Source organism: Myiozetetes cayanensis, unplaced genomic scaffold (assembly GCF_022539395.1).
Source record: "Myiozetetes cayanensis isolate MyiCay16 unplaced genomic scaffold, myiCay2020 scf4, whole genome shotgun sequence".
Taxonomy (NCBI): domain Eukaryota; kingdom Metazoa; phylum Chordata; class Aves; order Passeriformes; family Tyrannidae; genus Myiozetetes; species Myiozetetes cayanensis.
The window spans coordinates 53,684,576-53,712,384 of record NW_026087631.1 but is presented as its reverse complement, the minus strand read 5'-3'; the positions used below and the strand labels follow the sequence as shown (position 1 = coordinate 53,712,384).

The 27,809-nt window shown below is 41.8% G+C and overlaps 1 protein-coding gene across 6 annotated transcripts in view; it reads right to left on the bottom strand.

Moving 5' to 3' along the window:
* Positions 1 to 7,537: 7,537 nt before the first annotated feature.
* Positions 7,538 to 27,809, bottom strand: part of KANK1 (KN motif and ankyrin repeat domains 1) — a 128,995-nt gene continuing 108,723 nt past the window's right edge. For 3 of the 6 annotated variants that reach the window (XM_050328493.1, XM_050328491.1, XM_050328490.1), the window contains 9 exons: positions 23,341 to 23,559; positions 22,414 to 22,522; positions 21,196 to 21,405; positions 19,527 to 19,614; positions 16,599 to 16,830; positions 13,829 to 13,971; positions 13,104 to 13,304; positions 9,212 to 9,310; positions 7,538 to 8,529 (listed from right to left, as the gene is read on the bottom strand). In XM_050328493.1, coding sequence (XP_050184450.1) covers positions 8,467 to 8,529; positions 9,212 to 9,310; positions 13,104 to 13,304; positions 13,829 to 13,971; positions 16,599 to 16,830; positions 19,527 to 19,614; positions 21,196 to 21,405; positions 22,414 to 22,522; positions 23,341 to 23,559 — 1,364 coding nt within the window. In that variant the 3' untranslated portion in view covers positions 7,538 to 8,466. The remainder of the gene's footprint in view (positions 8,530 to 9,211; positions 9,311 to 13,103; positions 13,305 to 13,828; positions 13,972 to 16,598; positions 16,831 to 19,526; positions 19,615 to 21,195; positions 21,406 to 22,413; positions 22,523 to 23,340; positions 23,560 to 27,809) is intronic. The other 3 variants (XM_050328492.1, XM_050328489.1, XM_050328494.1) reach the window with 3 other exon arrangements.

Here is a 27,809-nt window from a genome sequence, read left to right as displayed (position 1 = left end):
TAACCCATCGCACTTTGAGTTTCACAGGCTTCTTCCCCCAACCCTGATGGATCGAGACCATCACTTTGACCAACAGATAACTAAATTATGACAATAAACTCTTGTCGCTGAGATCTATGGGTGGTATTATGTTTTTACTCTTTTCTTTGTCTTTCTTTCATACGTTTTCTTACATAATATTTTTATGCTTTCCTGTTGCTATATTACTATAGATAATAATAACCAAAACAGCTACATACCTGCTTTCCATTACAACCAAATTGTTCTAAAAAAAGGCATATATATAGATACAATAAATAATATTATATATATATATTTACAAACATGGATCATTCAGTGTCATTTTATTCTAATCTGCCCCAAGAGATTTATGAACAAGAACCTGGGCTATCATCACTTTCTGAGGTAGGTCATAACTCAGGGGCTGGGGTGGGGGGTGACCTGTTTGTGTGTTTATCACATTTTAGCTAGAAAGGGCTCACTTGGACACCAGAAACATGTCTCCTGCATCAGATTGCATGGCGGGTGATTTTATTAGCATCCTCAAGAAAATTATCCTGTAATTCAAAGAGAAATTTTAATTTCTGAAGCAGAGGTAGATCTCAGAGCCTGGGTAGCCATCCTAATACCTCTTGGTCTTGGGTAGACTAGTTCCTTATAAGTAAAAGAATGTGACCCTTAGAGATTCCCCAGAAGGTAATACCAGGCTCTTGAACTTCTTCCATGCTGACTTGGTAGAAGAGCTCTAGCGGTTTTGTGGTTTAGCACAGGGTTACATGGCAAGGTTCCTTTCTCTGTCTATGGAGCTTACATTTCTGTTAGCAGTTGTTTTACAATGTTTGTCACTTCTTCCAAAGGCAGGGGACAACAGGGCACAACATTTTTCCATCTCCTAACCCCAGATCTTGGGAGGACATTGTTGGGTCTCCTTGTTAAACACAGTATTTGGATAGAAAACAGTTGGATACTAGTTCAGTGCTTAGGTAAAGAAAATAGTTGAGACCAAGATCTGCATATGACATACATACAGGCTCATAGATACAGGCCCTGACATATCAGCAGTTGAAAAAGGATTATTAAAAGAAGAAGAATGAATGAAACAATACCAGAATACTAAAACAAACAAACCAACCCCCCTAACAACCAATCAAAAAAACAACCCAAACCAAAACTCATCCAAACAAAAACCCAAACCGCAACAAACCCCTGGAACTAACTGTTCAGTCAGAGAGTCTGGTTGTCTCTGCACGCTTGCAGCAACGTTGGGTTTATCCTGTCTGCAGAGGTCTCCCCACTCCACAAAGAAGCTGTGGGGGAGGCTAGGGTAGAGGAGGGAGGGAGAACAGCCAGTATCCTGCTGGGGCGCAGCTAGGCTTTCCATCAGATACACGGAGTACTGCAGGAAGGCACTGAATTTGTTCACACAGTTTAAAGGAGGCATTTACAGTCATATCTGTAGCTTGTCTTCAGAAACTCGCACACATACTTACCCACTTTCATATGACTATGTATGTCTTCTTTATCTCCAATTCTTGACCATATTCTGACCAAATCTGAGTTGTTGTGTGAAGGCCAGAATGGGCAGTTACCTTGTGACACAACAAACAGAGACTGCAACTAACTCATATTAATTAAAAAACTCACCTAAGCTTCCCAAGAACTAAAACCTGGTTTTGCAGAACTAATCTGGAGAACTTTTTGTATCTCTTTGCCTGTACCTTTGCAAATTATGATTTCAGCACTCACATAATTTTAGATGTTCTAAGTTCCTTATTTACAGGATTTGTCTCTTATCAAACCAAACCTACCCTTTTAAACTTCTTCCTTATTTTCAGCTTCCAACTTGTTAGCAGCTCTTGTTTGTCCTGTTGATGGTGGCAGTCTTTGAACTAGTCTGCTGGGGACACTAAAGTGACTGTAAAGATGTCAAGTTGCATTATATCTTCCAGATGGTGCATCGCTCCATCTGAAACAGACAAAAAATGCACAGACCATTTCTTGCTCTCATCACACTGCCAATTCTTGTTTAAATCACTCTCTGGCAAGTTATCTTTCATCACCATAGATTTCTAACTTTCTTTCATGCCCACAAATGTATAGTATTTTTCCTCGGTTGTTTCAGTCTGTTTTTCCTAAACCAAATTGCATTTGTGTTTCTAGTCTCTCTCTTTGTACAGCTGTTCTGCTCACATTTCTCCCAAATCAGCTTCCACTGCAGAAGGCATTAACATGCTTCTTGCTCCTCCTGTTAGGCTAGTGATGCAGATTAAGCCAGCACAATAAAGGGCTTCTGAGCAGATATAACTGGTTGGACTGGAAAATTCTCATGATAAATTTGCAATAATAAGTGCATGGCAGAGGTGGGGGGCAAGCCTTTTCCAGGACCAGCCCCTGCCTGCTCACACCTCCGCAGTAGCAGTGGATTGTAACTGTCTGATTCCAAGTCTCACTCACCTTTGGCACTGGAGAAAAGTTGCTCTTCCAGCACAAGAAAATACCCAAGAGCAATGCAGGAGCACTGCAGGATGACTGCCAGACACAGCAGGTGGCTTTTCATGCCTCAGAGAAAGGTCTGATGCCATGGCCAGGAAGTAGAGAAGGATCTTTATTAATCTGCCTCTTCCGCCATGGCATGCAAATGCAATCACATATCTTCATCTCAGTGAGGTTAATGTGGCTCATTAAGGAAGGACAGCATTACTGGGGGAGCATGAGCTCCCCTTTTGGCTCTTCAGCTAGCCAAAGCTCTTAAGGAGAACGCATCGTGGGCTGTTCCTGCAACAGTGTCTAAAACCATTAAGTGAAAGGCTGAAAAAACCCATACCAGTATATCTCCTAGAAATATCTCTTTGCTACTTACATTCAGATCAACTCTTACAGATTCCAAAGCACATGCACTGCTTTAAAAAAATGTTACCCCTTACGTTATCTAAATAATAATCCCGCAAATTAGTGTAGTGCTGTTTGGTGCACATGGACATTGAGGTCTGTTATTCATGGCTGAATGTATTTAATCATGCTCTGCTTAAGAGTATAATAATGCCTTAATTACAGGTCTCTGCATAAAGGTCCTTGAAGGGCTGTTGTGTATTAAAGAAATATTTTAAAAGGCAATTTATTTTTGCTGGTGTTGGCTAACCAAACAGAAAATACACAGTTATGGTTCTCAAGGGGAATGGCTACCAGTCACCCAGTGGCACAGGGCGAAGGAACAAGGCACAGGTGGATACAATGAGAGAGAAAAAAGGTTAATCAAGCTTGTCTGCCATGCTCTGACTTGCTTTAAGGCCCCAGACAAAGTGCTCTCAGCAGGAACCAGCTACACATCCCCCCAAAAACAACCACAAACCCCAAACAAAAACCCACAGAACGAACAACAAAAACAAACACAAACAAAAAACCAAACCCAAAAACCTGTTATAGTGTTTCCTGCATAGTATCTTACACAAAGGTTCCCAGATATTCATGCAGGTAGCATGCAACTCTGCAGCTCCCTGGCTCTCTAGTGGTGCTTGGAGGTACTGATAGACCAACTAAATAAAAAGTGCAGCAACTGATGGACAAAGACAGCAACCAGGTGGCTCAAGCTCTAACCAGGCACTGCAGTGCACAGAGACACAACAGCCAAACACAAGTGAAACAGGCAGGAATTTTTAATTCACTTCCCCAGGTATTGCATTAGGTTCTGAATAGTAAAGGCAAATACTTTCACAGTTCCAAAAAATGAATCAAACCTGAACCTGGGTACCCCTTTCCTCTAATCTGTGACCATTTCTAAAAGCATTTCATGCAAAATTCTCCTTGTATGTCTTCCAGCATAGCTCCTTGGCCCCTTACCTCTGTCTCTTGTCTCACATCAGACCCTCAGAGGCAGGTGCAAGCATCACCTTATGAACTGAACATCTGAAAACACTGTTTTTTAGTGAAGAAATGCTTGTAGTTAAGCTTTCAGTTGATGCACCTGGGTGCAGGCATAAGAGCAGGAAGGGATGAAGTTGACAGACCTACATGGAGAGACAGAATCCCTGAAGAGAATTGCTTGCAGCTGCACTGGGACTGTGAATGCTGTTTCAGCCAGCTTTACTGCTGCCTTTCAAAGGCAGGAGGATGCCTGTTACCTTTGGGCCACTTGTTCCCAGCAAACAGAGCCAGTCCTGTGCGTCAGGTATTGACGCCAAGGCTTTGCATTAATTCATACCATGGCTGAACTGGATTTGCAACAGCCAGACTTCTCAGCCAAAAGCATGAAACACCAGGAGAAACAGACATAAAAGCTATTTCTAGAATAACTTGAGTTCTTCCAGCAGTATCAAGAAGATAAAACCTCTGAAAGTACATCTTGCAAAAACGCTTTCTTTAGTTGTTGTGTTTAGATGAATATTGTGTTGGCCTATTTCCATAATTTAAAACTCAGTAACTCTCACCTTTTGTCTCTTAGAGTGATTGTAAGTGGCAGACTCACTTAATGTATGACAGTGTAACTGGAAAAAGACAACAACATATTTTACAGTCTTGAAAAAGTGCCAGAGCTTTTATATATTCACTGAGAGTCAGAATTCAAAGGTGATGACAACATCATGCTTGGATATAGTGAGAGTCAATCATTATCTGACTTGACCTGAAAAACAAATGCTGGTGAATGTGTAGGGGGAGCTCAGTTCAGAGCTGGTATGCACGTAAACCCCTTAATCCCTGCACCTGTGATAAATGCTGTTCATCATTAGCAGGTGGAATGAAACTTGACTTGCAGAGGCATCAGTGAATACAAACATTTTTGGGAACCTCTTAACTATATCCATAATAGAATTTTAGGCCAGAAATTACATTCCCTGACTTTAGTAAACAGCTAAAACTGGGAGGACTTTGCTTTACAAGGCATTTTAGCCCAAGACAATGAGGTTTTTGGAGTGAAACTGAACACTGCACAGAAATGCAGAGTCCATAGTTTCATCTAACATTTTCTAAAACTCTAGGCAGCCAGAGCCTTCTTTTGCTTACCAGGAAAATGGCATCTAAGCTAACCCCAGGCACTCCCAATTTATATAACCTGACACTTGTATGGTGTTAGAATGGTCAGATTCCTCCCCAGATTCCTGTCAATCAAGGACATTAAAAAACAGTGCAATCACTTAGAAAATGTTAATTCCTATGTGTTGATTTCTGATATACCAGTTCTCTAAAGGGCCAGGTGGGGGGGGGGGGAGAAGGAATGTTTATTTTCACATTCCTCTTCTTATGCTTTTCCAGGTAACCCCCCCCCCCAAATATATTAAAGTACATTTGGTGACTCTCCCTGTGTCAATATTCACTTAAACAACCGGACTAGTTGTTTTAAACTCGTCTATGATAACTGCACATCTAGGACTTCTACTATGTCCAGGACTCCCATTCATCTATTGGGGGAGAGAGTTCTGTCCATCCTGGAAAATAACAGTCATGGTCCTCTGCCCTGCAAAGCTGTATTCATGGGCATTTCAAATTTTTTTTTAGCTCCAGTATGTACAGATAGGAGGTTAGGCTACAGTACATACAAATAGCATCTGCATACGAAGCACATTAGCAAAGTAGTAGTGCAGCAACAGAGATCATAGTTTAAAAAAATATTTTTGGGGCAAAGATCTTTTGGACGTTACTAATTAACCTATCTCATACAGCAATACAGTGGCACTACTGAAGAGGACATTATCAGAAAGTCAGCATACACTTTATCAAAGTCAAACTTTGGAGCATAATATACATGCATTAAAACTGCTATCATAGAATCACAGAGTCACAGCATATCTCATATTGGAAGGGAGCACCAAATTCAACTACATGCTCCTCAAAGGACTACCTAAAACTACTGCCAGGAGATTAAGTCAGAGTTACATGTATGATCACTAACTCCTTAAGAAAGCCGTTAGACTGGCTTTGGTCAACTCAGTGGTAAATAAAAATTACATTCTTGGTAAAACTAAAATTAGAAATCTCTTCCTGTTCCAAATTCTGTCCTGGCAGTATGTCTTGAATCTCCACTAGATAAGAATTTAATCCATGAGATACAGGCAAGCATGTAAAAATAAGTGAACTGGATTTTCTGTACAATTAGATTAAGTTCTGGAGAAAGATTAAAGGAGTCATCCATTTTCTCTACTTCATCAGATTGATTTGTTTATGTGTATTTTAAAATCATGAAGAAAAGAACAGATTATTTTGGTTTTGCTTTCCAGACGACTGTTTGAACTGGGGCAAGAGATGGCAGATCAACAGATCTGAAAATTACTCAAAAGCCAATCTTGCCACGCCTCAGGGAGATCCAGCTTGCACTAATTCTGTTGAACAAGAAACCCACCCTTGTCCTAAGTGAATGAGGAATTCATTGGGAAGCTTTCGCTGGTGTTCTTTACCGCATGTCTCAGGTCACTGGGTGGTTGCATGTGTACAGCACAGCTCAGCTCCCTGCTACACAGGACAGCCTGCACCCACTGTCTCTGACAGCGTACGCATGGCAAAGTGAGGGATATCTTCCTGTTTAATTTTTTTTTTTTTTTGCAGCTACTGCTGCTGTTTGCTGTCAATCTGGTGTCAGAGGGAAGACCTTGTTTTCACAGTAATTTGGCTTGTTGGGTGACATACCTCTATAACTAGTGTGATGGATGCACGTCAGAGAGCATCCACACATAGATGCTAAGTGAAGAGTGAGAAGAAGAGTTGGCCAGAGGGGTGCAATAGTAAAAACTGACTGACCCCAAAGGGTGGAGTGGCTTGTTTAGGACCACTGTTTTAAGATATGTCCCCCCTCACCAGAGATACTTCACCTGCCCTTTGTCCAGGGAACACTTGCCAGCACTGTGGTATCAGCCTGGCACTGGTTATCACGTAATACCTGAAGCACTGGACCAAACCAGCACAGAAACTTCTTGGCAGTCCAAGTCACCAATTCATTGTAGGCCAAGTGAGGATGGCTTCAGTGGGTCCCTGTTTCAAAGGGAAAAGCTGTTTGATAAGGACTTAAGGAGTGGAGGAGGAAGGACACAGAGTAACAGAACTGTTTAGATCCCCTGAAGGAAGGCATTGAGGTGTGTTCGTCTCATCAGGTAGGTCTGAACTGACAAGGGTATCAAGGCACTAGCTTAGAACTTGCTCCAATACCATACTTTCACCAAGCTGACGGGATTGTTTGCAAGATAAAGCTCAAAGGCTTTTATTGCAGTTGGTAACTATTTTTGAGTTGCAGTAAACTGCTTGAACGTGGTCCTTTGGTGCCTCCCCATGATGCTTCACGTGGCTGAGAGAGAGGCCACTTCTCACCCAAACAGCAAAGGGTCCAGCCTTTGCAACCCATGCAATAACAGTGAATGTAGATCACCTTGGGCAAAGCTTTCTTCCACTCAGCAGGAAAAAGCATGGGTAGGCACCAATGCTGCTCACATCAGCAGTCCCCAAGGCTTGAGCTATCCTGTCCTCCCCACCTTGATTTACCAGTCTAGCTTGTTTTCCTGCTGAAGTATGCAGCATTTCTGTATAAGCACAAATCACAAGTAAAAGAGGAGAGGAGTAAAACAGCATAATGAAATTTTATTCTGAAAATATGGCAAGACTCTAAGGCACTTCAAACATTTCAATACACATGACTACAGTGAATGTGACAAGGTAATAGCATTCCATAAATACGCACTGAGAACTACACTCAATTCCACTCAAGGGGAATATACAACTGGTACCTCTAATTTTACTCTCCAATAAACATGTATGGAGCTTATAGACTGACACAGTTAATAAAAATATGGTAACAGGACATGTAATTCTTCATGTAGATTTTAATTATTAAGTAATATAAAATGCTGAAAATACTGTGTGAATTAATTTTATAGACACTAGTATCTTTTATATAAAAAGTTATACATTATCCCCAATTAGCAACAACTTATTTAGTGAACTTCAGACCTGACAAAAGGCTCTATCCCCAATACCTACCCACTCACCCACCAGCTCAAGATCCACGGAGCTGTCTATATAAGCAACTGCAACTTCTGAATTTCAAATAATTAAAAACATGAAAATCATGTTGGAATGAAATCTATGAAAAGTTTACTGTGATAAAGTCTAGGCACAGTAAATATATTTTAGAATTACTAAAAAGAAGCCACTGGGACACCCCTGCATGGATAGCTTTAGAAGTCTTAGGGCGCACATAACACAGGAGAGGATAATCTACAGCAAAGAAAAACAGGATTTATGTCAGTGTTCAGAATAATGAATATGTGAGCAAAAGACCATTTCTGTCTAAGGTTCTCTGCTGGGCGCTACTTAACTATATGCTTGCTTCAAGTTTACAGTTTTCTATCTTTAGCACTAGATCTCTGCTTTCACTTTGCTGGTGAGTTCAGGCACAAGACAATTACATTCAGTATCTGTCTCAGTAAAACAGTAACATTTAGCAGCTTAAAGATGGCATAGAGATTTTTTACAGATATTCATGCACTACTACTCAAACGTGGCTCTGTGGGTGGGACCAGGAGATGTCCTTCTGCTAAGCCTAGGAGTGCCCTAGAAAAGAAGAAAAAACAATTAATCAAAGAGAAATTACTCCAGCCAGCTGCTAGTAAACACAACACTCAAAATTACTCTGTTCAATCCTTTGCCTTTAATTGTACAGATAAATAATTTTTTGATTTTTTTTTGTTAATTTTAGGAAGAACACTGCCTGCTATCATATAGCGTACTAATTGAGAGTGCATGTTTTTTAGACAGTGAAATACTTAGCAGCAGTTTATCAGAAGAGTGAGTCAGGGCTAGAGAAGGGGTGGATAGTTGCCAGAACACCTAGGACAGCTCTAATGACAGAAACAGTTATCTTTAGGTTACCAGGTCAATGATTAGCATTACAGTAATACAACAGCACCCTATCCACGAGGCAGTGTCAGTGAACCTTGCTAGTGAGCTACCTGTATCTATAGATAAAAGGGAGGAGGAAGAAGAGGAAAAAGAAGAGGAAAAAGAAGAGGAAAAAGAGGAGGAGGAAGTATCCCTCAGCCAGGCTTCAACCTTTTGCAGTCAACGTGCATTTTAAAAAGTACAGTCCGCTTAGCAGCACAAAAATGATCCTGTGAATAAACTTGAAATTTCATGTGCTGTACTGCTACAAGGGGGTTAATTTCTTGTTTACATTTTAGTATTATGTTCAGGACCAGCAAGTTAAAACATAAACTACAGGAGGTTATGTACTAACCGGTGACTGGGTTTTGGAAAAGTTGACATGCGCATAAAGGAGAACTGCTATGTCCTTATGTCCAGCTTCCAGGGCTATTGAAAGTGCTGTGCTGCCATCCTGAGAGAAGAAAGGAAGAAACAGGAGAATTAGTGCTTCTATGCATTAACAGATCTTAGAAGTCCCATCAGCCCACAGAGAAGGGAAGTTGTGAAGTGGAGGCCCTGCCGCTCATACAGACAGTTAGGTTAATTTAGGGTCTTGTTTCATTTATTTTATTATAAGCCTTGCACTGCTGTTTTATGAGGCAGTCCAATTGTCAGAGGCCTCATAATTTCTCTCAACAAGGACTCTTGGTTACTGTTGAGGAAGAATAAGCACACCATTATTACAATAATGTTACATGTAGTGCTGTGTAAGACCAGTGATTTCAGAAGATTGGGCTGTCTGAGAGAAACTACAATGTCAATAACAAATGGAAGAGAAGATAAGGGAGGGATAAATGCTAATCAAATATAATGATAATTGCTGTATTACAGTGATAATTGTTGTGTTAGAGGTCCCATTAACAGTAGGAGAATTTGCACTCATAATTCCAAATATTCCTTAATGAAAGTCTAAATGTAACCAAATGGACTTTCCTGGTTAAATACGGTCACCTCAGTTTCTCAGAAGATATTATTGCTTTCAGAACCACAGTTGTTGAGGGTGCTACAAGCAAAAACTGGTTTTGTTGAAAGCATACTTTATTGATCTGCTGTTTTTGCTTTAGACCATGTTTGGTCCAGGGAAAAGTAAATGTCAGGCATCCCCTGGCTTGCTGGTTGGTTCCCTGCCTGGTTTTGTGCTCTTGCACACAGAAGTTTCTACAATAATGCCTGCATTTGAAATGTGTTCTCACAGGGATGGAGCACATATTCCAGCCATGGCCATAGCACTGGTATTGGTGTTGGAGAGGTTTGCTCCAGTTTTAAACTGTAAACCCTTTTTCCAGAATACGACATGACAGACAGGGTACACATGGAAAATCTCGTAAGACTACAGGCAGCAACTACACATAAAGCAGACAGGGAGCTAGAACAGCTGTCCACTACAATGAAATATCCATCCATCCATGGCTAGGCTTCGCGAACGAAGATTTGAAAGGGCTCTACCCACGCTTGCTACAAGCGCGCTGATGGCTAAAAAGGCCAATGCGAGATAGACAAGTCCGGTTGCAGAAGGCACAGCAGAAAGACTCCCCAGGTGATACAGACGAGACACGATTCTTTCTGCGTTGTCTTTTCTCCTCGAGAGTGATCCTGTGTGTGTTCTCAAAAGCAGCAGCAGCGTTATAGATGGTGTGTCTCCAGGCCTCACGATTGGAGGCCAGGGTAGACCAATGGTGATGATCAATATGGCCAAGGGTGAGGGATTGTTTCAGGGAGTCCTTGAACCTCCTCTTCGGGGCTCCTCTCTTGCGGCAGCCAGTGGCAAGTTCCCCATAGAGCACGATCTTAGGGAGGCGGCAGTCCTGCATCCTGGAGACGTGCCCTGCCCAGCGCAGCTGTGTTCTCAGCAGCATGGCCTCAATGCTCGTGACTGCTGCCTGTTCAAGGACAGATGTGTTGGTCACACAGTCAGTCCAGTGGACGTTTAGAATTGTGCGGAGGCAGCGCTGATGGAAGCGTTCTAAGAGACGCAAGTGGTGCCGGTAAATGACCCATGATTCGGACCCATACAAAAGAGTAGACAGTACAACAGCTCTGTAAACGCTGATCTTTGTACTTTTCTTAAGGTGTTTGTTTTGCCACACTCTTTTATGGAGTTTACCGAAAGCTCTGTATGCCTTTGCTAACCTGTTGTCTATTTCTGCATCAATCTTACCGTCTGAGGAGATGATGCTTCCCAGGTAACTAAACTGCTGGACTGATTTGAGTTCTGTTTCACCAATGGTGATATGGGGATGATGGGAGACTTCCTGAGGTGCAGGCTGATATAAAACTTCTGTCTTCTTCAAGCTGACTTCCAGTCCAAACAGCTCAGCAGCCTCTGCAAAGCAGGATGTTAGACGCTGCAGAGCTACTTCTGTGTGGGCAACGAGGGCGGCATCATCAGCGTAAAGCAGCTCACGGATAAGATAATTTAAGGTCTTAGTGTGGGCCTTCAGTCGCCTTAGGTTGAACAGGCTCCCGTCCGTACGATATCGAATGTAGACACCGTTTTCATCATCGAGGTCTGCCGTGGCCCTTTGGAGCATCATGCTGAAGAAGACTGTGAATAAAGTTGGTGCAAGAACGCAGCCTTGCTTCACACCATTGGCTATTGGAAACGGCTCAGAAAGTGCGTCACCATGTCTCACTTGGCCGCGCTGGTCCTCATGAAGCGAGATGATCATTTTGAGGAACTTGGGAGGACATCCTAAACGTTCCAAAATCTGCCACAGACCTTTTCTGCTCACAGTGTCGAAAGCCTTGGTGAGATCAACAAAGGTAACATAGAGTCCTTTGTTCTGTTCCCTGCACTTCTCTTGCAGTTGTCTGAGAACAAATACCATGTCTGTGGTACCTCTGTTGGCTCGGAAACCACACTGGCTTTCAGGTAGAAGATCTTCTGCTATGGTGGGTATTAATCTGTTCAACAGAATTCTTGCAAGGATTTTACCAGCAATGGAGAGCAGAGTAATACCTCGGTAATTTGAGCAGTCTGATTTATCTCCTTTCCTCTTGTACAAGGTGACGATGACAGCGTCACGAAGGTCTGAAGGTAGTTCACCTCGTTCCCAGCAGCGCACCACAAATTCATGAAACTTAGCACAGAGTGCTTGGCCACCGTACTTCCAGATTTCAGGTGGGATTCCGTCAACCCCAGCTGCCTTGCCAATTTTCACCTGCTGTATTGCTTTAAGAGTTTCTCCCATGGTGGGGGCGGTATCCAGTTCAGTTTTCACGGGTTGTTGTGAAATGAACTGCAATGCTGAGTCTTGAACTACACGGTTAGTACTGAAGAGGGTCTGAAAGTGTTCAGACCATCGATTCAAGATGGAAACTTTATCTGTGAGAAGCATTTGGCCATCTGCACTGAGTAATGGGCTTTGAACCTGGCGTGTAGGACCGTAGGCTGTTTTCAGAGCCTCATAGAATCCCCTGTAGTCACCTGTATCTGCGCATAATACAATGAAATATAATGCACTACAAATGCACAGTGTGAAACTGGCTACAGGAATACTTAACTGTCATGTCCCCATAAAGATTTTTAAATTATTGACTTTGTGACTAAGAGTTCTAACAGCATCCTGGCTGCAGTTATCTAGATTGCCTGAAAGTGTTTGTTACACTCCTCAGGCCAGCTATTACACACTGCTAGTACTATCAGGCAGCTGAGCTGCCTCCTCCAGCAGGTGAGTGAATGAAGAGAAATGATGTCTCTGCTTCTCTGCAACAGATTCAACAACCAACCACCCACTGCTCTCTCACTTGGCACTGAAGTCACAGTCTGTATCTCTTTTATTGTCAGGACAACAGAGCTTCATGACTGAGCCCAAATCTGTACTCTCAAAAGTCTGGTGTAGATACAGTGTGAACATCACATCGAGAGAACTAATGTTTGCCACAAGCAGAAAAGCAATACAGAAAGGCTGTCACCAGATAAGGTCCTAACTGAAATTTGGAAAACTCCCGTGAAAGGGGGAAGGAATGGATGAAGGGAAGATGTGTTACTGTTAGCTAACAAATATTTTTTTCTGTTCTGGCCAGTACAGCTAACCACAGGAACAGCTATCAGGTAGGTCTGTTAGAAAAGTAAAAATCCTAGCCTAATAATCACAGCACTTACTACCATTAAGCAGAAGATTCATGTGGTTGGTACTTCAGCACTTTGAGTCAGAGATTCACCTACGCAGATTTCAGTAGTACAGTATGGAAAGGCAACTCACATTGTCCTCCAGGGTGCCATTACATCCAGGCTGAGCCAGCAGAAGTTTAACAATCTCCACATGTCCATGCTCACTAGCACACATCAGAGCTGTAGAGCCCTCATCATCCTGGATATTGACATCTGCTCCACAGGCCAGCAAAGCTTTAACCATGTCTATCCGACCATGACTCACAGCTAGCATCAGTGCAGTCTGACCAGCCTGCAGGGAAAGAAGAATAAAACCCAAATAAATACAATCAGTGACAAAGCATGAACGCTTATTTTTTTGACACTATGCTTCTTCTGGGGAAAAGAAATCATTATCTTAAACAGAACTCTCAGGGCTTGGACTGCCATTATTTAAATACCTTTCATGCATCATATATCCTCATTCACTTAGCTCTTTATTGAATTAGTGAAAGATATCCAACCTATTTCCAGACATCTACAGTTCTTTGGAAGGACCTAAATGCCACAGAATTTGTAAATGCCTCCTAAAATTCAGTAATAATTCTTTCATATAATATTCAACATTCATTTTTAGAAGAGGTCCAGACCTGAGGCTCAACTGTTCTTCCATGGCTCCATTTTGTATCCAGCAATCAAAAACATACACACAAAACCCACAGATGGTGAAAGTGAATGAGTTGAAAAGCTGAACCAACAGAGCAGGGATGGGAGCATGGAAGGAAAGATAAAAGGTTGCAGGAATGCAAAGTGTGCCTCGTGAACCATTGGACTGACCTGGCTGGCTTTAGCATTCACATCCCCACAGCTGAACAGTTCTTCCACTATCCTCATGTCCTTCTCCGCTTCCACAGCTGCAAGCGCAGCGAGCATGATGGGGGTATAACCAGCCTTGTTCTGATGATTTACATTGCAGACATCTGCAGAGGGATGACATAATTTCTTTGGAAAGCAAGAACCCAAAAAGCAGTAATTGTGCTAATCAACTGAATAAACTGTTAGTAGAGCAGCCTATTAAAAAAAAAAGCAGCAACTGCTTTCATAATGGAAGCAATTCAAGGGAAAGTGTAAAAATAAAAAATAAACAGGGGAGCTCTTGAGCCTGAGAAAGAAAAGAATTATTTTCTACTATGTGTATAACACAAGAGAGAGCACAAAGCCATTTTATATGTTATCATTTAGGGCTTTCTTTGTACTTTTTTATTTTTTTTGTAAAAGCATGTGGTCTGAAATTTGACATGGCCATCAGGGTCATGGTTCTGCCACCAGAAATACCATCAGGAGAGTCCTTAAGCTCTTCTCCTGAGGGCATCCACACTGCAAAACAAAAACGGTTCAGCAACATGGTCAGTTGAAAAGTTGTATCTCCTCAGCACAAACATTTTCCTGTAATTAGTGTTATTTTTAAGGTCTGCAAGTGTACTTCAACATGTCTTAGAGTTGCCAAGAAAGACCCCTTTAAATAAAAGGCTGCTTCCGGTTCTACAGCGTGTCTAACTGTGAACAAAACTACTCTGGGAGCAAATACAGTCAAGTGCTCTGACCAGTGACAGCAACTGACAAGAGTTCTCCTTTTTGTTCAGATCTTACCTCCAGTCTCTATCTGTTCCTAGAATTCGGCAGAAATTCATCAGAACTTATTGGTTTACCAGGGAGCAGGGTTTTCAGTGTGCTTATCTTATTGAAAAGCAGGGACTCAGACTTACATAAACAGTATCTCTAGACTAGGGGTTAAATTGCACCACAGTTGCAAAAATGTTCCAAGAAATTCTTCAGATTTATTGCCAAAGCATTTTCTTTTTTCAGCAAAAAGAATATTTCAGAAGCAATACAAGTGCAGATGTAATAAAAATGCACATTTTTTCATGTTTCATAGACATCAGTGATGTTACCTTACTACTTTTAGACATCATTTCCATGAAGCCACAGAACACTCTTGCTACATGCATTACATCATGAGTAATGAATAATTTTTGGAAGTGATGTGTTCCTACCCTGACTAGACTACTTCAGCAGAGTGTGTTTTCTGAGGTCACATTTCAGCTCCTTTTCCATATGGCTAATGAACAAAACTGTTCTCCTACTTGTCCTCTTGGTGACTCTGCTTGATGATATGGAGGATTCTCTGATCTCGTTCTCTCTTCCCACCAAACACGCAGACATGGATTCTTGGACCAAGAATCTGCCTGTGATATAACCACACTGCAAAGCTGATCATGGTGACCATTCAGACACAGTCCAGAGGACAACTGCTGAAACCTGAAGGAATCTGCCTGCTTGAAAACATTTTCCAGGTGCTAGCACAAGCAGTGTTCTCCTGCAGAGAGGACTACCAGCCACTAGTCACAGCTGTTGTATTTTACAGTTAACCCCTGGTGTTCACAGGCATACACCAGCTGCTGGAACCTACGGGAGGTCCTGACTTCCAGCAAGAGATGAGCATGTTCCTGCTACCCTGAGATACCTAGGGAAGAGAGGGGCAGTTTCCTCCCACCACCTCTGTGCTGCAGAGCCAGCCTGCGGCATTTCACTGTGCTCCTGACATTCCCTGAATTCCCCTGCCGTGACTCACTCTTCCCAACAGGAAGAGTGCCTTCAAACAGGATCAGAGATTTCAAAGTGCTCACTTTGCTGCTGAGGAAATCTCTGCATGTGTGACAGATATGCTGGGTTATGAAAACTGAGATTTGTATCATTAATATCCTTGTTTATCTGATGCTACCCTTCTGGATTTATGAATATTGCTTGGCGTACACTCCAGACATGTTACTGGCCAAGTTAACCTTTCACAACCAACTGTGACAGGTTTTATAACTAGTTTAGAGAAGCAAACTTCACTCAGGGAGCAAACAGAGCTCATATCCTGCCTGAGACCATTTCCAATGTGATACCTTCTGCTGGCTACCATCTGGCACATTGCATGTGGGGAGCAGATGCTCTGGAGTCTCTCCTTGGCCACTACCCTCTCTGCAAGGGGATGGAGGAAAGGAAGCAACAACAAAAGCAACTACATGAAACATCATCATATAGCTTAGGGATCAGGAAAATGCTCTTCTGTGGCAGAATGCCATACTGCTCTGGTTTCTCAGAAAGGCAGGACAGATGTGCCAAAAAAAGGTTTTGCATTGCTTTAGTAAGCTAGAACTAGACTGGTTTGAGTATTTAAGATGGATGTTTATACCTCAGTGAATCTTCCTACACCAGCACCCTACACCTGACTGAGCAGCAGTTGCACTGCCTCCGGAGAAAACTAGTGGTGTTGCTGAACTTGGAACTACAGTCCAAAAGTCAGGGATCTAACTGTAAGTCTCAAACACTGGCCAATTCTGTATAATTTACTTGAGTGTTTTAAGAACTTTTTCAAGAAACATCATCTCAAAAGCTAGTGCTAGAAACAAAGATTCCAGACTACCCAAGTGAACTACCATTTAACTGTTAACAGTTAAAACATTTGCTGGAAAAAGCCCAAACTTGATCTCTTGTTCATCAAGAATTTCACCTGTGGAACTACAAAACCCAATAATAATTTTAAAAAAATTAAGCAAACCTGTTAACCTACTTGCATCCAGAAGAAGCTTTACAATTTCAAAGTTAGAATGTGAGACACTGTAATGCAGAGCTGTGTTTCCATTTCCATCTGCCATATTGATGATATGTCTGAGGACAGCAGGAGAAATCTCTTCAAAAGCAGTTATGTAGTCTCCAACCATTTCAGGGACAGCAGACTTCTGACTTGAGACACGAAACCACTCGTGCTGGATGGTATTTAAACAAAACCTCTGCCAAAACCAAAACAGAAAAATTTACTTATGGGCAATCTATTTAAAGGATTTTCCATCCCACAAGTCAGCAATGCAGGTCAAGCCTTTTTTAGTCCAATGTGGGAAGAAAGCATTCAGCTCACAAACAAGATGACAGACTGAAGCTTCCCCTCTGACTAAACCCTTCTTTAAAATCACTCCTCTCACTTCACCTGATTTTCAGGAATTATTCCCCTCTGAGGACATTCATGAGATTACTTCCAGAATTAATCTCATCCTCCAAGAATTAATGGTTATCAAAGAATCGTGAACAGAAAAAAAGACTTGGAGTAACCATTTCGATCAAATACTTAACTAAGTTTATGAATCACTAATAAACACAAGGCTGAGAGCAGGGAAAATGCACATTTCTCACTGGACTTAAAACAACAGCATGCTAAGTCAATTAGGACTGGTTCTGAGGCACAAATTATCAAATGCATCGAGTATATGAGAAACTGGCTGGACAGCAGTTTTGCTGGAGAAGAGCTGGTTATTACAAATGATTACAAGCTGAATCCAAGACAACAACATCACAGTGTAATAAAAAAGGCAAATACTGTTTTAGGGTGAATGAAGAGATTTATAGTTTGCACAGCATGTGATGCAGTGTCTTCTATGCCTATTGCTGTGAAGGCAACAGCTGGACTACTTTGTGTGGTCTGATCACTGAATGACACAAAAGATTTGGATGAAACAATTTCAAAGGTGAACAGCAAGAATGATAAGAAGTCAAGGAAATCTGACCTATGGGACAGACAGGAAGGACTGGAGATGTTGTGCTGAAAGAACTGCCAGGGAAAAGAACCCTGTAACCTTTTCACAGGCAAAGGACTGTTGCAGTAAGAAAAGAAAGAAACTGTTCTTCACCTGAAGGATGGCTGCCTATTGTAGCAAAAGCTTTTAGCTGCAATGAGAAGATGCAGGCTACACATTCAGGATAAACTTTCACATTGGTATTGACTAGGGATGGAGGAGTAGGAGCCTCTTAGGCCAGGGAACTTATCTGTTGGGAAAAATGTAGGTAGAGCAGATCTTGCTGTGAGCAAAGGATGCTTCCACAGTCACCACCAGCTCTGACTTTGAGAAACAGTTTCTGAAACCTAGAAGGACCAGCATATCCTCCTCATAACCCCCCAGGTGCAAGGTGGCCAGTAAATTCAAGGACAGTTTTGCAGAGAAGAAACTGAGAAAGCTTATCTAGCCTCTAGGGAAAACACCACAGTAGCTCTAGAGGTGGCGTGCGTCTGGTAAAGAGAGAATGCTCTATACACATCGGTACTACATAAATAACTGTGCTATAGAAACATCTACAGAATGAAAACTGACAAAGACCAACTTTGAGTTGGATCATGTGTATTGTGAACATACAGAATTGAAACAGAAAAGTGGTCATAAAGTGACACAATATATATTTTTTTTTTAATTTTAAGCGCTACTGAGTGCAAAAAACCACTAAGAAATTATTTTTAGTCACAGAATCACACATATTATTAAGTAAATAGCATACTTCTTTTTATTCAAGTAATTCATTTCAAAATTAGCATTCTGCAGCTCTTCCTGGTGTAATCAGAAGCCATAAGAGCTGGAAGAGATTGGGATAACTTATATAGATCTTTAGCTGTACTGACATTTAACCTGTTTGGACAAAACTCCTTTACCAGCAGATAGACAGAGAACAAGAGCTGATGAGTCTATAGTTTCCACCTACTTGTGCTGGAAGAGTCTTTGAGCACAAGAAAGAAAAACGTAAATTCAAATTACACTTCCAAGGCAGAAATCATCCTGTGGTTATGCCATTTTTGACACTTACAACTCCAACAGGGCCTAAAGCATTTGTTGTTTGAATGCCTAAACTACTCCTGATGGACAGATACATGATTAAAAACCACCTGTCTCAACTGTATTAAACAAGCTTTCAAAACATTCCCTGGACCACAAACGTCAGAACTGGACACAAAGAATATTACTGTGTCATACACACAACATAACTGTCTTTAAGAAGCTGCAGATGCTTTATGGTAGAGGAGATCACTGGATTGTTGCCCTTTACATCACTACACAACTGTAAGAAATGCAAAATTCAGTTTCATATCATTAAGCAGTGTTCCTTTGCTTTCAGATTGCCCTCACAAGGCAGTATAGGCAATTCCTATATGAGGCAGTTTTATTTCTTGAGAATGAGCATTAACAATGAATACTCCTTATTCTCTGCAGCACTGATAAAACCACCAGCGCAGTAAGTGAGACAAACAGCATCCCTGTGCTTAGAAGAAGGCAGATCACCTCAGTTTCAGAAAAGACTAGAGCTTTTGTCGTAGGAAGTAAGAGTCTTCTTACGGCATACAGTCTCCTAATGTGAGGCATAAGAGCTGCCCACAACAGTGCTAAAGCAACACTTACAAAAATAACACAGGAATGCACAGATCTGTTGAAACTGCACTTCCATTACTATCTTTATGTGTGTGCCTTGTGTGACAACACCCAAGCACAGAAAGCACAAATACATTCTCTGGACAAAAGTCTCCTGATATAAAGAGCTTTGAGACCCTTGCAGGAAAGATTAAATCCTCTTCTGCTTAGCCACTGCAATGCTAGTCCTGCAAAACCACAAGTCATCCTTCCCTGAAGTTTTCTATTGCATCTCAGAGAGAATTTTTCCCTGTATTGCTTACCACATCTTTGTTGGTTAATGTCTTGGGGTCATCAATGTTGTTTCTCAGTAGGTGACAGGCAGAAAGCATCTTTTCACTTAGCTCGTATCTGAAGGAGACAGCAACATATACTGCATGTTTCAATTTTTCTCTTAACGTTTCAGCATACAAACATTTATCCTTCTGAAAGTTCTCTGGGAATTAATTTTTTCAGGCAAGCCATCTGCTGCTGCCATGCAGAAGCCCCTCTGGCAGCTCTTCTCTTGTCATAGTAGTGCTGAAAATAAAGTCTGTGCCTGTCCCACATGACACTGTGGCCAACCATCGCTGCCTATAACCTGCAGAGAGGTTAATGGCAATTTTTCAGGAATGTTCTCCCAGAAAGCAGAGAAGCTAGCCCACTCTGTGTGTAAGGTGGGCATTTTAGCCCTCCTGAGTTACAAGGCATCTGCTAGTGCTTCCAGAGCAATGGAATGCTCCACCGCAGCATGGACCATGTCTGTGCCTAGCCATGTGCCCTGCCCCTTCCCCTCAAAGGGCACTGCCAGAGCAGTCAGCTTGCAAAGAACACGTTCCTCAAGCACACATGGCTATCTAAGCTGTCCTGCTACTCCTCTTCACAACCACCCCTTGCTAGGATAAATGTAGATTAGAGAGCTCTTTTGAGGAACTGCCCATCTTTCTATGCTACCTGTAAAATAACAGGCTATCCTAGAGTATTGTATAAAGCAAGCTCAGAGATACAGCTCCAAGGCCTCCAAGCTCCTAATTATTAATTTCTGCATCTCTTTTATTTAGCAGCTGACAATTACAGATAACTTGATGCTAAGCTACACCTCCAGTGAAACAGGATATTAATTTTGTTTTAGCTCTTTTACTGTTATTATTCCACCTACCTAATTTTCCAAGCTAGCACACCTGTAAACCCCTGGCAAACCCACTATCTATAAAATATCCCTTCCCTGTCTATGCTTATACTTCCTTTTACCATTTACTAATGAAGAATCAGTAAAAAATCATGACACTATTGCTTTCTGTATACCCAAAAAGAAAAGCCTTGTCTGTCAAATCCTATCTTACCCGGTCCATTTCCAGCAATTTGAAAAGTAGCTTAAGACATGAAATGCTGAAAAAGTGTGATAATGACCTTAGAAGTAGAGTACAGTAAATGATTTCACATGAAGCATATGATCTGAGGGCTGGACAATGTCCCATCCTCTCACTGAGCAGTACCAGCCATGGCTGAGATGCCGTGGAAGGTGCAAATGCACAGTGCACTCCCAGCAGGCTGCTGGCCTGGTGTGCATGGCTCCAGACTCATCTGCTTGCTTGTTTTACAGACCAGGCCATTCATAAGGCATTGCTTGCTCCCAAACAAGTGCCATTTGTGACCTGGGAGAGTCTCTGATGGGTGAGTCACCCAGGTCTCACCATTAATGGACCATTTAAAGTCAGTGGAGTCAGCTGCTGAAAAGGACACCCTCTGACACCTTCTCCCTGCTCACACAAGTCTGTTTTGCCATTAAACCACCTCTGGCTATCCTCTCAAGCAGGAGGGAAGTGGGCAGCAGTCAACCAACGATGGGGCTGATGCTTTCTCCACCAGCAGAAGCACAGCCCACTGTTTACTCCATGCCAGGAGGCAGCAGTGACCTCCTCAGAGGCACTCTGGAGAGGGTGAGCAGCCTACCTCTCTCTGATTTCCACCTCTTCGGCCTCACACTCTGGGAGAGGGATGTCCTTCTCTGCCCCCACAGCACAGACCTCCGCAGCATGTGGGGTGGGCTGCTTCTCCTCTGCGTGCCTGTCACAGGGGTACTCCTGGCCCTCGCACTCCTCCTCTGAATCTGAGGAGGAGCTCTCCTCAGAGCTGGAGTCATCGCTGGATGTGGTCTCGTACCTGTGGGAAGAATGGGCAGGGGTGCCTGCTCAGTGCCATTCAGCAGTGGTCAGTACCTGCTTGCACTGGTGCAAGTGGAAAAATATCTTGGAAAGGCTTAATCCTCGTGTTGTCCACTCAGAAACCTTCTCTACTCACTGAACTCAGTGTCAAGCCCAACTGACACTGTCATTAGTATGTACACAGTGTGTAATGAAAGAACAGCCTTTTTTAAACAGAAATCTTAACACTCTGTCAGACATTGTCTTATCCCCAAAATGAAATTATTTTGTTCGGAGGAAAGTGTGTTATTGCCTTACTAGTCAGATATAAGCAGAAGGTAACAAACCTATGATAACATTCCCCCACTCTAAGTAATGGTACTTTTAGTCAATATGTATGAAATTAAGTAATTGGGATATTTAGGTTATATACTGCACAAAGCAATTGTACTAAAGAAAAACTAATCTGAGGAAAGGGCTAGAAAAGCTATATAAAACAATTTGATGAAACCATTTTCGAGTTCTTTGCAACATTCTGCAAGGGCAAGTAGTATTTTAGAAGACAAAAATTTTCCATACTGTTTTCTGTATTTGTGTAGTAAAGTTTCTGTATTTATCTAACACAAAGCAAGAAAAATTAATTTTTGGGCAACTCCATCTCTTGCTGTACTGTTTAATTTTACAGTGTTGTGCTTGTCAGCTGCCAAACATATTTACAAGTTAGCCTTACTAAAGCATTGCCTGAGGAATGTCCCCATTGCTGAACGTTTCATTTTCCTGTGTTAAATTTGGCAGCAATCTTATGTCAGGTACTTGAGACTGATGCCATATATCACTTGAATGCACAAGAGGATTAAGATGAGCTCAGCTGTCTTGTTCTTCCTTCTGATACCTACACTCAGCAGATGCACCTCAGCCTGAAGGACAGGCCAAAGCTATGCAAGTGCTCCTGGGTTCTTCCTGTCCTACTCACTGTGAAAGTACTACAGTGCTAAAGTGACAGATGTTTTGGAGACAGGTTTCTTACCCCCCATTAATGCCAACAAACTGCAGGTTCTTCTTGGTGTTGCTCAAATCCTTCTTCCCATCCCTTTTCTTCATGATAGATTTAAGGGTGTTTTCATTATTAGTACATACTGTTAAAAAGGGAGACAAAGCACACATATTAGTACAAATCTGTAGCCAGCTTTGACTGCAGCAGCTTTAGACAATTTTTTAAAACAAAAATCTGTTTAATATACCATCTGAAGCTGAGTTTTCTAATATTTTTATACATACAGTCATGGTGTAAGATGCATATTGGAAATATAGAAGAACTTTGGAAACTAGTGAAGCCAGCTTTCCCATCTTCCAACATGCTGCTAATCTTTATGATGCTTTAGAAAACTTTAGGAAAAGACATGGGCTTTTTGTTTTTCTTTGCTATTTATGAAAAACTTATAATACTGAAGGGAGTTAGTCTGATCTCTTGAGAAAATATTAATTCTTGGTGCCAGAGAGGAGTAGTTCTTTTCCAGAATGAATGCATTAGTACAGACAGCATATTTAAACAATACAGAAAGCATGTTTAACAATAAACTATTCAACAGGGTGGGGAGGTTCAATCAAGGCTGGTGTTTTAGATTTTAGTATTCATTGAAACAACTTTTAAACCAATCTCTAAGCATAAGACAGGTAAAACATTCATACAAATTTAAGTATTTAAAAAAATAATTATTAACTCTTTCAGTATATTTTTCTTATGAAGACACCAAATGACATTACACTGATGCTACAATCTGCCATTTAAAACCTAAGCACTATCTGCAGACACAGGGTCTCAAACTGTGACTTTCCCTGTAGCTGCATCTTTTCCTACTTTTACATTTTTGATAATACAGAAAACCCTTTTTAACTGTGTTTCATATTCAGACTCCACCAGAATGATGAAAGGTGAATGTGAGTCAGTTTTTACCATAGAGGCCTGAGGCAAGCTGGTCATCTGTCAGGTTAATTGGAGTGAGAGTTTTATCCTGAGAAGAAAAGGACTTCCTTCCCCGAACAGTTTCCACCAGGGGAATCTTCCTCTCCTCCTGAGCAGGTACAATGTCCTGCTCCAATTTCAGCGTTCGCAAATTTGAAGTTAAGTGGGTGTTTGCAAGTTGGCCATGTGGGATGTACTCCAAAGTAGCACCTGCCAGAGAAGACAGAAGGCATCATGGAGGAGTCAGACCAAAGTACTTTTGCCAATACTGTGATCAACAGAGGGGAAAAAACCCAAACTGGAAGAGAAAGGGCACGACTTGTGCTTTAAAATACTCTTTTCTAAGGACCCAATGTGGGAAAGACTGCAATTGCTTTCAGAAAATGCAAAAAACAGCTGTGAGTTCTTCTTTCGGTGAAATTATTCAATACAAGGAAAAACTATAAAGATGTGGGCTTTTGAACATATGAAAGGAATGGCACTTCCTTTTCCTTCTCTTTCAGTATGCACAATGACCCCAGCTCCAGCCGCCCTGGCTCAGGGTGGGCTCACTGATCTGCTCCTTGCTGACATGCCTGAAGAGCACAGCACACTCACAGCTCCTCTGCAGGGTCTTTCTCCAAGAGCAGTAAGCTTTTTATTGCACTTGTTTTTTAAAGAATGTAATTTTCCATGAAACCAGAAGTTTTTCAGGAAATTTTCCTTTTTGCCATCACTCTGACTAATTCTGAAAGCTATATGCTTAACCAAGCTACTGAGACAACTGCAATAAACTCCCACACACTACGTTTCTTTCTTTTCTTTTTTTTTTCCTTTTTTTTTTTTTTGACAGGATTGTACTGAGCTGGTAGTTGTATTTAAATCAAATTCCAAATGTTTGGGTTATATTTTTTCCCCTTGCTGATTTGCTGGCATTCACTCATTTTTTTCCTTTGTGCTAACGCACAGACTTTTACAGATTCCCCTGGAGTTCCTCCAGCTGTGCTATTACAAATGCTCTACAAATCTGCACAAATGTTTTTGTTTGTGGAACACACTGGGGGTTTTTTTACATTCATATTCCTCAGCATTCAATCACATGTGCCTCCATATTCTTCTGCCTTTGTATTTATCAAGAATTAAGCCACAGCCTCCACATTGGTGTCCACATGAGTTGCACTGCACAGCGTGCTAACATACTGTAGTAAGGTATATTCCAAACATTAATTTTTAGAAACACAGCAAGCTGTTCTTGCTAAACTGCTGTCTAGCAAGCTGTTCTTGCTAAACTGCCTTTCCCACTTCTTACTTCACCTGTTTTTTTTCCTATTGAAGCTGATTTTTCCAAACATTGTCACTTCCCAGCAGCTTCCTCCTCTTTGCTCCCATTCCCATGCAAGTCTTTGAGTTCCCAGCTGAGACTCAGCCTACATGCATTTCCCAAGGTACCTTTTCCAGCAGTGAGACCGAATGCAAACTTCCACCATAGCTTATAGCTCCTCCAAGCTACAGTGGGAAGCCGCCTGCAGGGAAAGGCACACAGCAGGGTATTGACAGCCATATATCACTACAGGTATAGCCAAAAAGCTTCTACTTAAGTGGGAAGAGGGGATGAGCGTTTGGGTGTGTTGAAAGTGACAGCTACCCCAGGGTCTCTGGGGTGGAGCAACTCTTCTAGAGACACGTCTGTGCACTTGGGACAAAATGGACACCCATATGAAGCAAGAGGGGAGTCCCTTGTTCCCCCACCTCTCCCCACTTTGCAACTGACTTTGGTTGGGTCTTTTCCCAACAGTGAGCATCATCCTTCATCCAACAGCCAAGGAGAAGAGGGCTGCCAAGTTAGTGGAGCACAAGCCAAAACCAAGGATTTTTAAATTCCCTTAGCTGAAAAACAAGGGAACTGTCTCTCTCTCCACTTACTTGGAACGATGACAGCTACAATGAAAGAGTGCCAAACACAATAACCATGTCTAGCTGCAGCTGGTGGTGGGACTGCCTGGGCTGGTTTTTCCAGGTTACCCCTTCTGCTCCAGCCTTGCCTCTGAGAACATGGGAGGGAGCAGAGGAAACCTGCTCTGAAGCATCAGGGATATCCAAAGCTCCCAAAGATGCCCAGATTTGCTTTCAGCAGAACTCTCTGCATCCTCTGTCATGCATCACAGTTCTCCCACAAAAGCAGCTGTGACAACTGTGGCATGTCAGCTGGGTTTGTGTTTGCCAGAGCTGAGGGCAGCTGGCAGGACTCCAGCAGGACAGAGCAGGGCTCCTGTCTGAGGTAAACCAACGGCACCTTGGTGTGTCATCTGTCATCTCCCCAAAGCCTGAATTTCCCCAGGTGTCTCCCTCCTACTCTGGGACACATGGGGGATGGAGCTGCAAGGTAGGACAGATAGAAAGGACAGAGACAGTAGCAGCCTTTGCTCCTCAGACTCACAGCCTCCCTATTACCTAAAGCTGCCACCAGTGCAACAAGACCCCTGTACATCCCCTCCTCTGGTTCAGGCATCAGTGGCTGAGGGGCACCACACTAGTTTGGGATCTAGGGCATGACATCTGTGCCTTCCAACAAGGAAGAAAAGGGGTCCTTCTCAGCTGGATGAGGATGACATCAAGGCTTGAGGGCAAGCAGACAACAAGTATGCATTAGACAAACTAGTCAGTGCTGTCATTCTTCCAGCAAAGCTGTTACTCTACACTTACTTCATCCACAGTACCCATTGATGAGGGAAAGAGAGCTCTGGGTCAAACTCAGCACTAAAACTGCAAGCCATTAATTAGCATTTAATGTCAGCTCCCAGGCCTTCCCCTTTTCAAAACAGCCAACGTAAAGATGCTTGGAGAGCACCAACCAAGCCCGATCAATCAGAAAAAAGGATGAAGGAAGGAGCTGCGCCATTCAGCCTTACAGTCAATGATTTAATAGACCAATCTGCTGCACAAACCAAAAAGCTGAATGAGCTGAGCTCCCTCTCAGGAGTAATTTAGAGGCAGAAGTATCACAAGACAAACAAAAAACCTTATAGACTTCAACTGTGCATAAACACACAGAAAGCTGCTCTTGTCAGTTTCAGAGGGAAACAAGTGACTGAAGCACCTTCAGTGATTTGAGGGAATATGAGCACCAGGTTTTAATTTTTTATAAGGAACATCCTCTTATCAATCACTTGTGCTTCTTTTGAAGATCTCACCAACTTAAAACAGGGTGACTGCAAAACTACTGCAGAGCAGTAGCAGATTACCGTGCCATTTCTATTACATATAAAATCTGTTTATTGTTATTAAGATGCAATTTCCCTTCCTAACTGCAGACCTTTCTTCCCATTTATGACAGCATAGGCTGGTTCAGGGTACTCATTTGGATTCCTTTGCATTTGTGATGAACTCATGGTAACAGAAGTCTGGCCTTTACCTATTTTTGAAGATTTCCATTTAGTCTGATGGAAACAAATCTAAGTATTATTATAAAACTAATTTATTTTGACAATAGTTTTATACCACTGGAAATCATGAGAAGTACAAACAAGGCCAGGGAATTAAACAGCCTCAGGATGAGAATCTAGCTCTCCTGAAGGAACACCACAGGCTTCTAGCTTAAAAAAGAGCAAGAGGTTACTGCCTATGTAGTAACTGCACAAAGATTTTATTTTTAACCTGTTGATCAGGTTAATATCTTTATAATGGCCAATGATACAAGTTATACATTCCCCAGAGAGTGTAGGGAATAAAGAAAGTGCATAAATATTGTTTGGAGCATTTACGGCAAGGAAATACTTCTCTTTCACACTGCATGATTTCTTCACGGTAGCAATAAGCTACTTAGGAAATTATTGTAACTGAAGAACCCAAAGTCTCCTCCAGTGCTTTTAAATCTTATTTTGCTTAATGCTTTAAAAATTACTGTTTCACATAAATAATTTTAACTCACTTTCCACTTGGCATACAAATCAGAAGTATTGAAGAAAAAACCCTATTCTACTAAGATAAATAAAAAGGCAGAGATGAGCAAACACGTTATGTTTAAACATTTACAATGATTGACAGTAACCCATCCAGCTGATAAATGTTACCTTCAGAAGACTAGAGCATAGTTTCATTTTAAAAGATACTTTTGAGTCATTGCTAGTTAAAAGTCAGCCAATTTAAAATTTCAGAACAAAATCCTACCACACACGCACTTGTTATACAATAAACTGATAGAAGGCAGATTCACCAAGGGCACAGGCATAGGCAAATACCGAACTACCATTTGGCTCCAGGGAAAACACACCTTCTAACAGGATGAGGGCTCCTTTGACAGGACTGCAAGAACAATCTCATTTTCACTCTCACTTTAACTTTTTTTTTCTGTGTTGAGAAGCTGCTTTCCATTCTCAAATTATATTGTGAATCCAGTTTGTTAAAACTATACGTTAAAACCAATTCCTTTGACTGGACCACAAAAAAAAAAAAAAAAAAAAATCACACATTGGTGAAGTAGC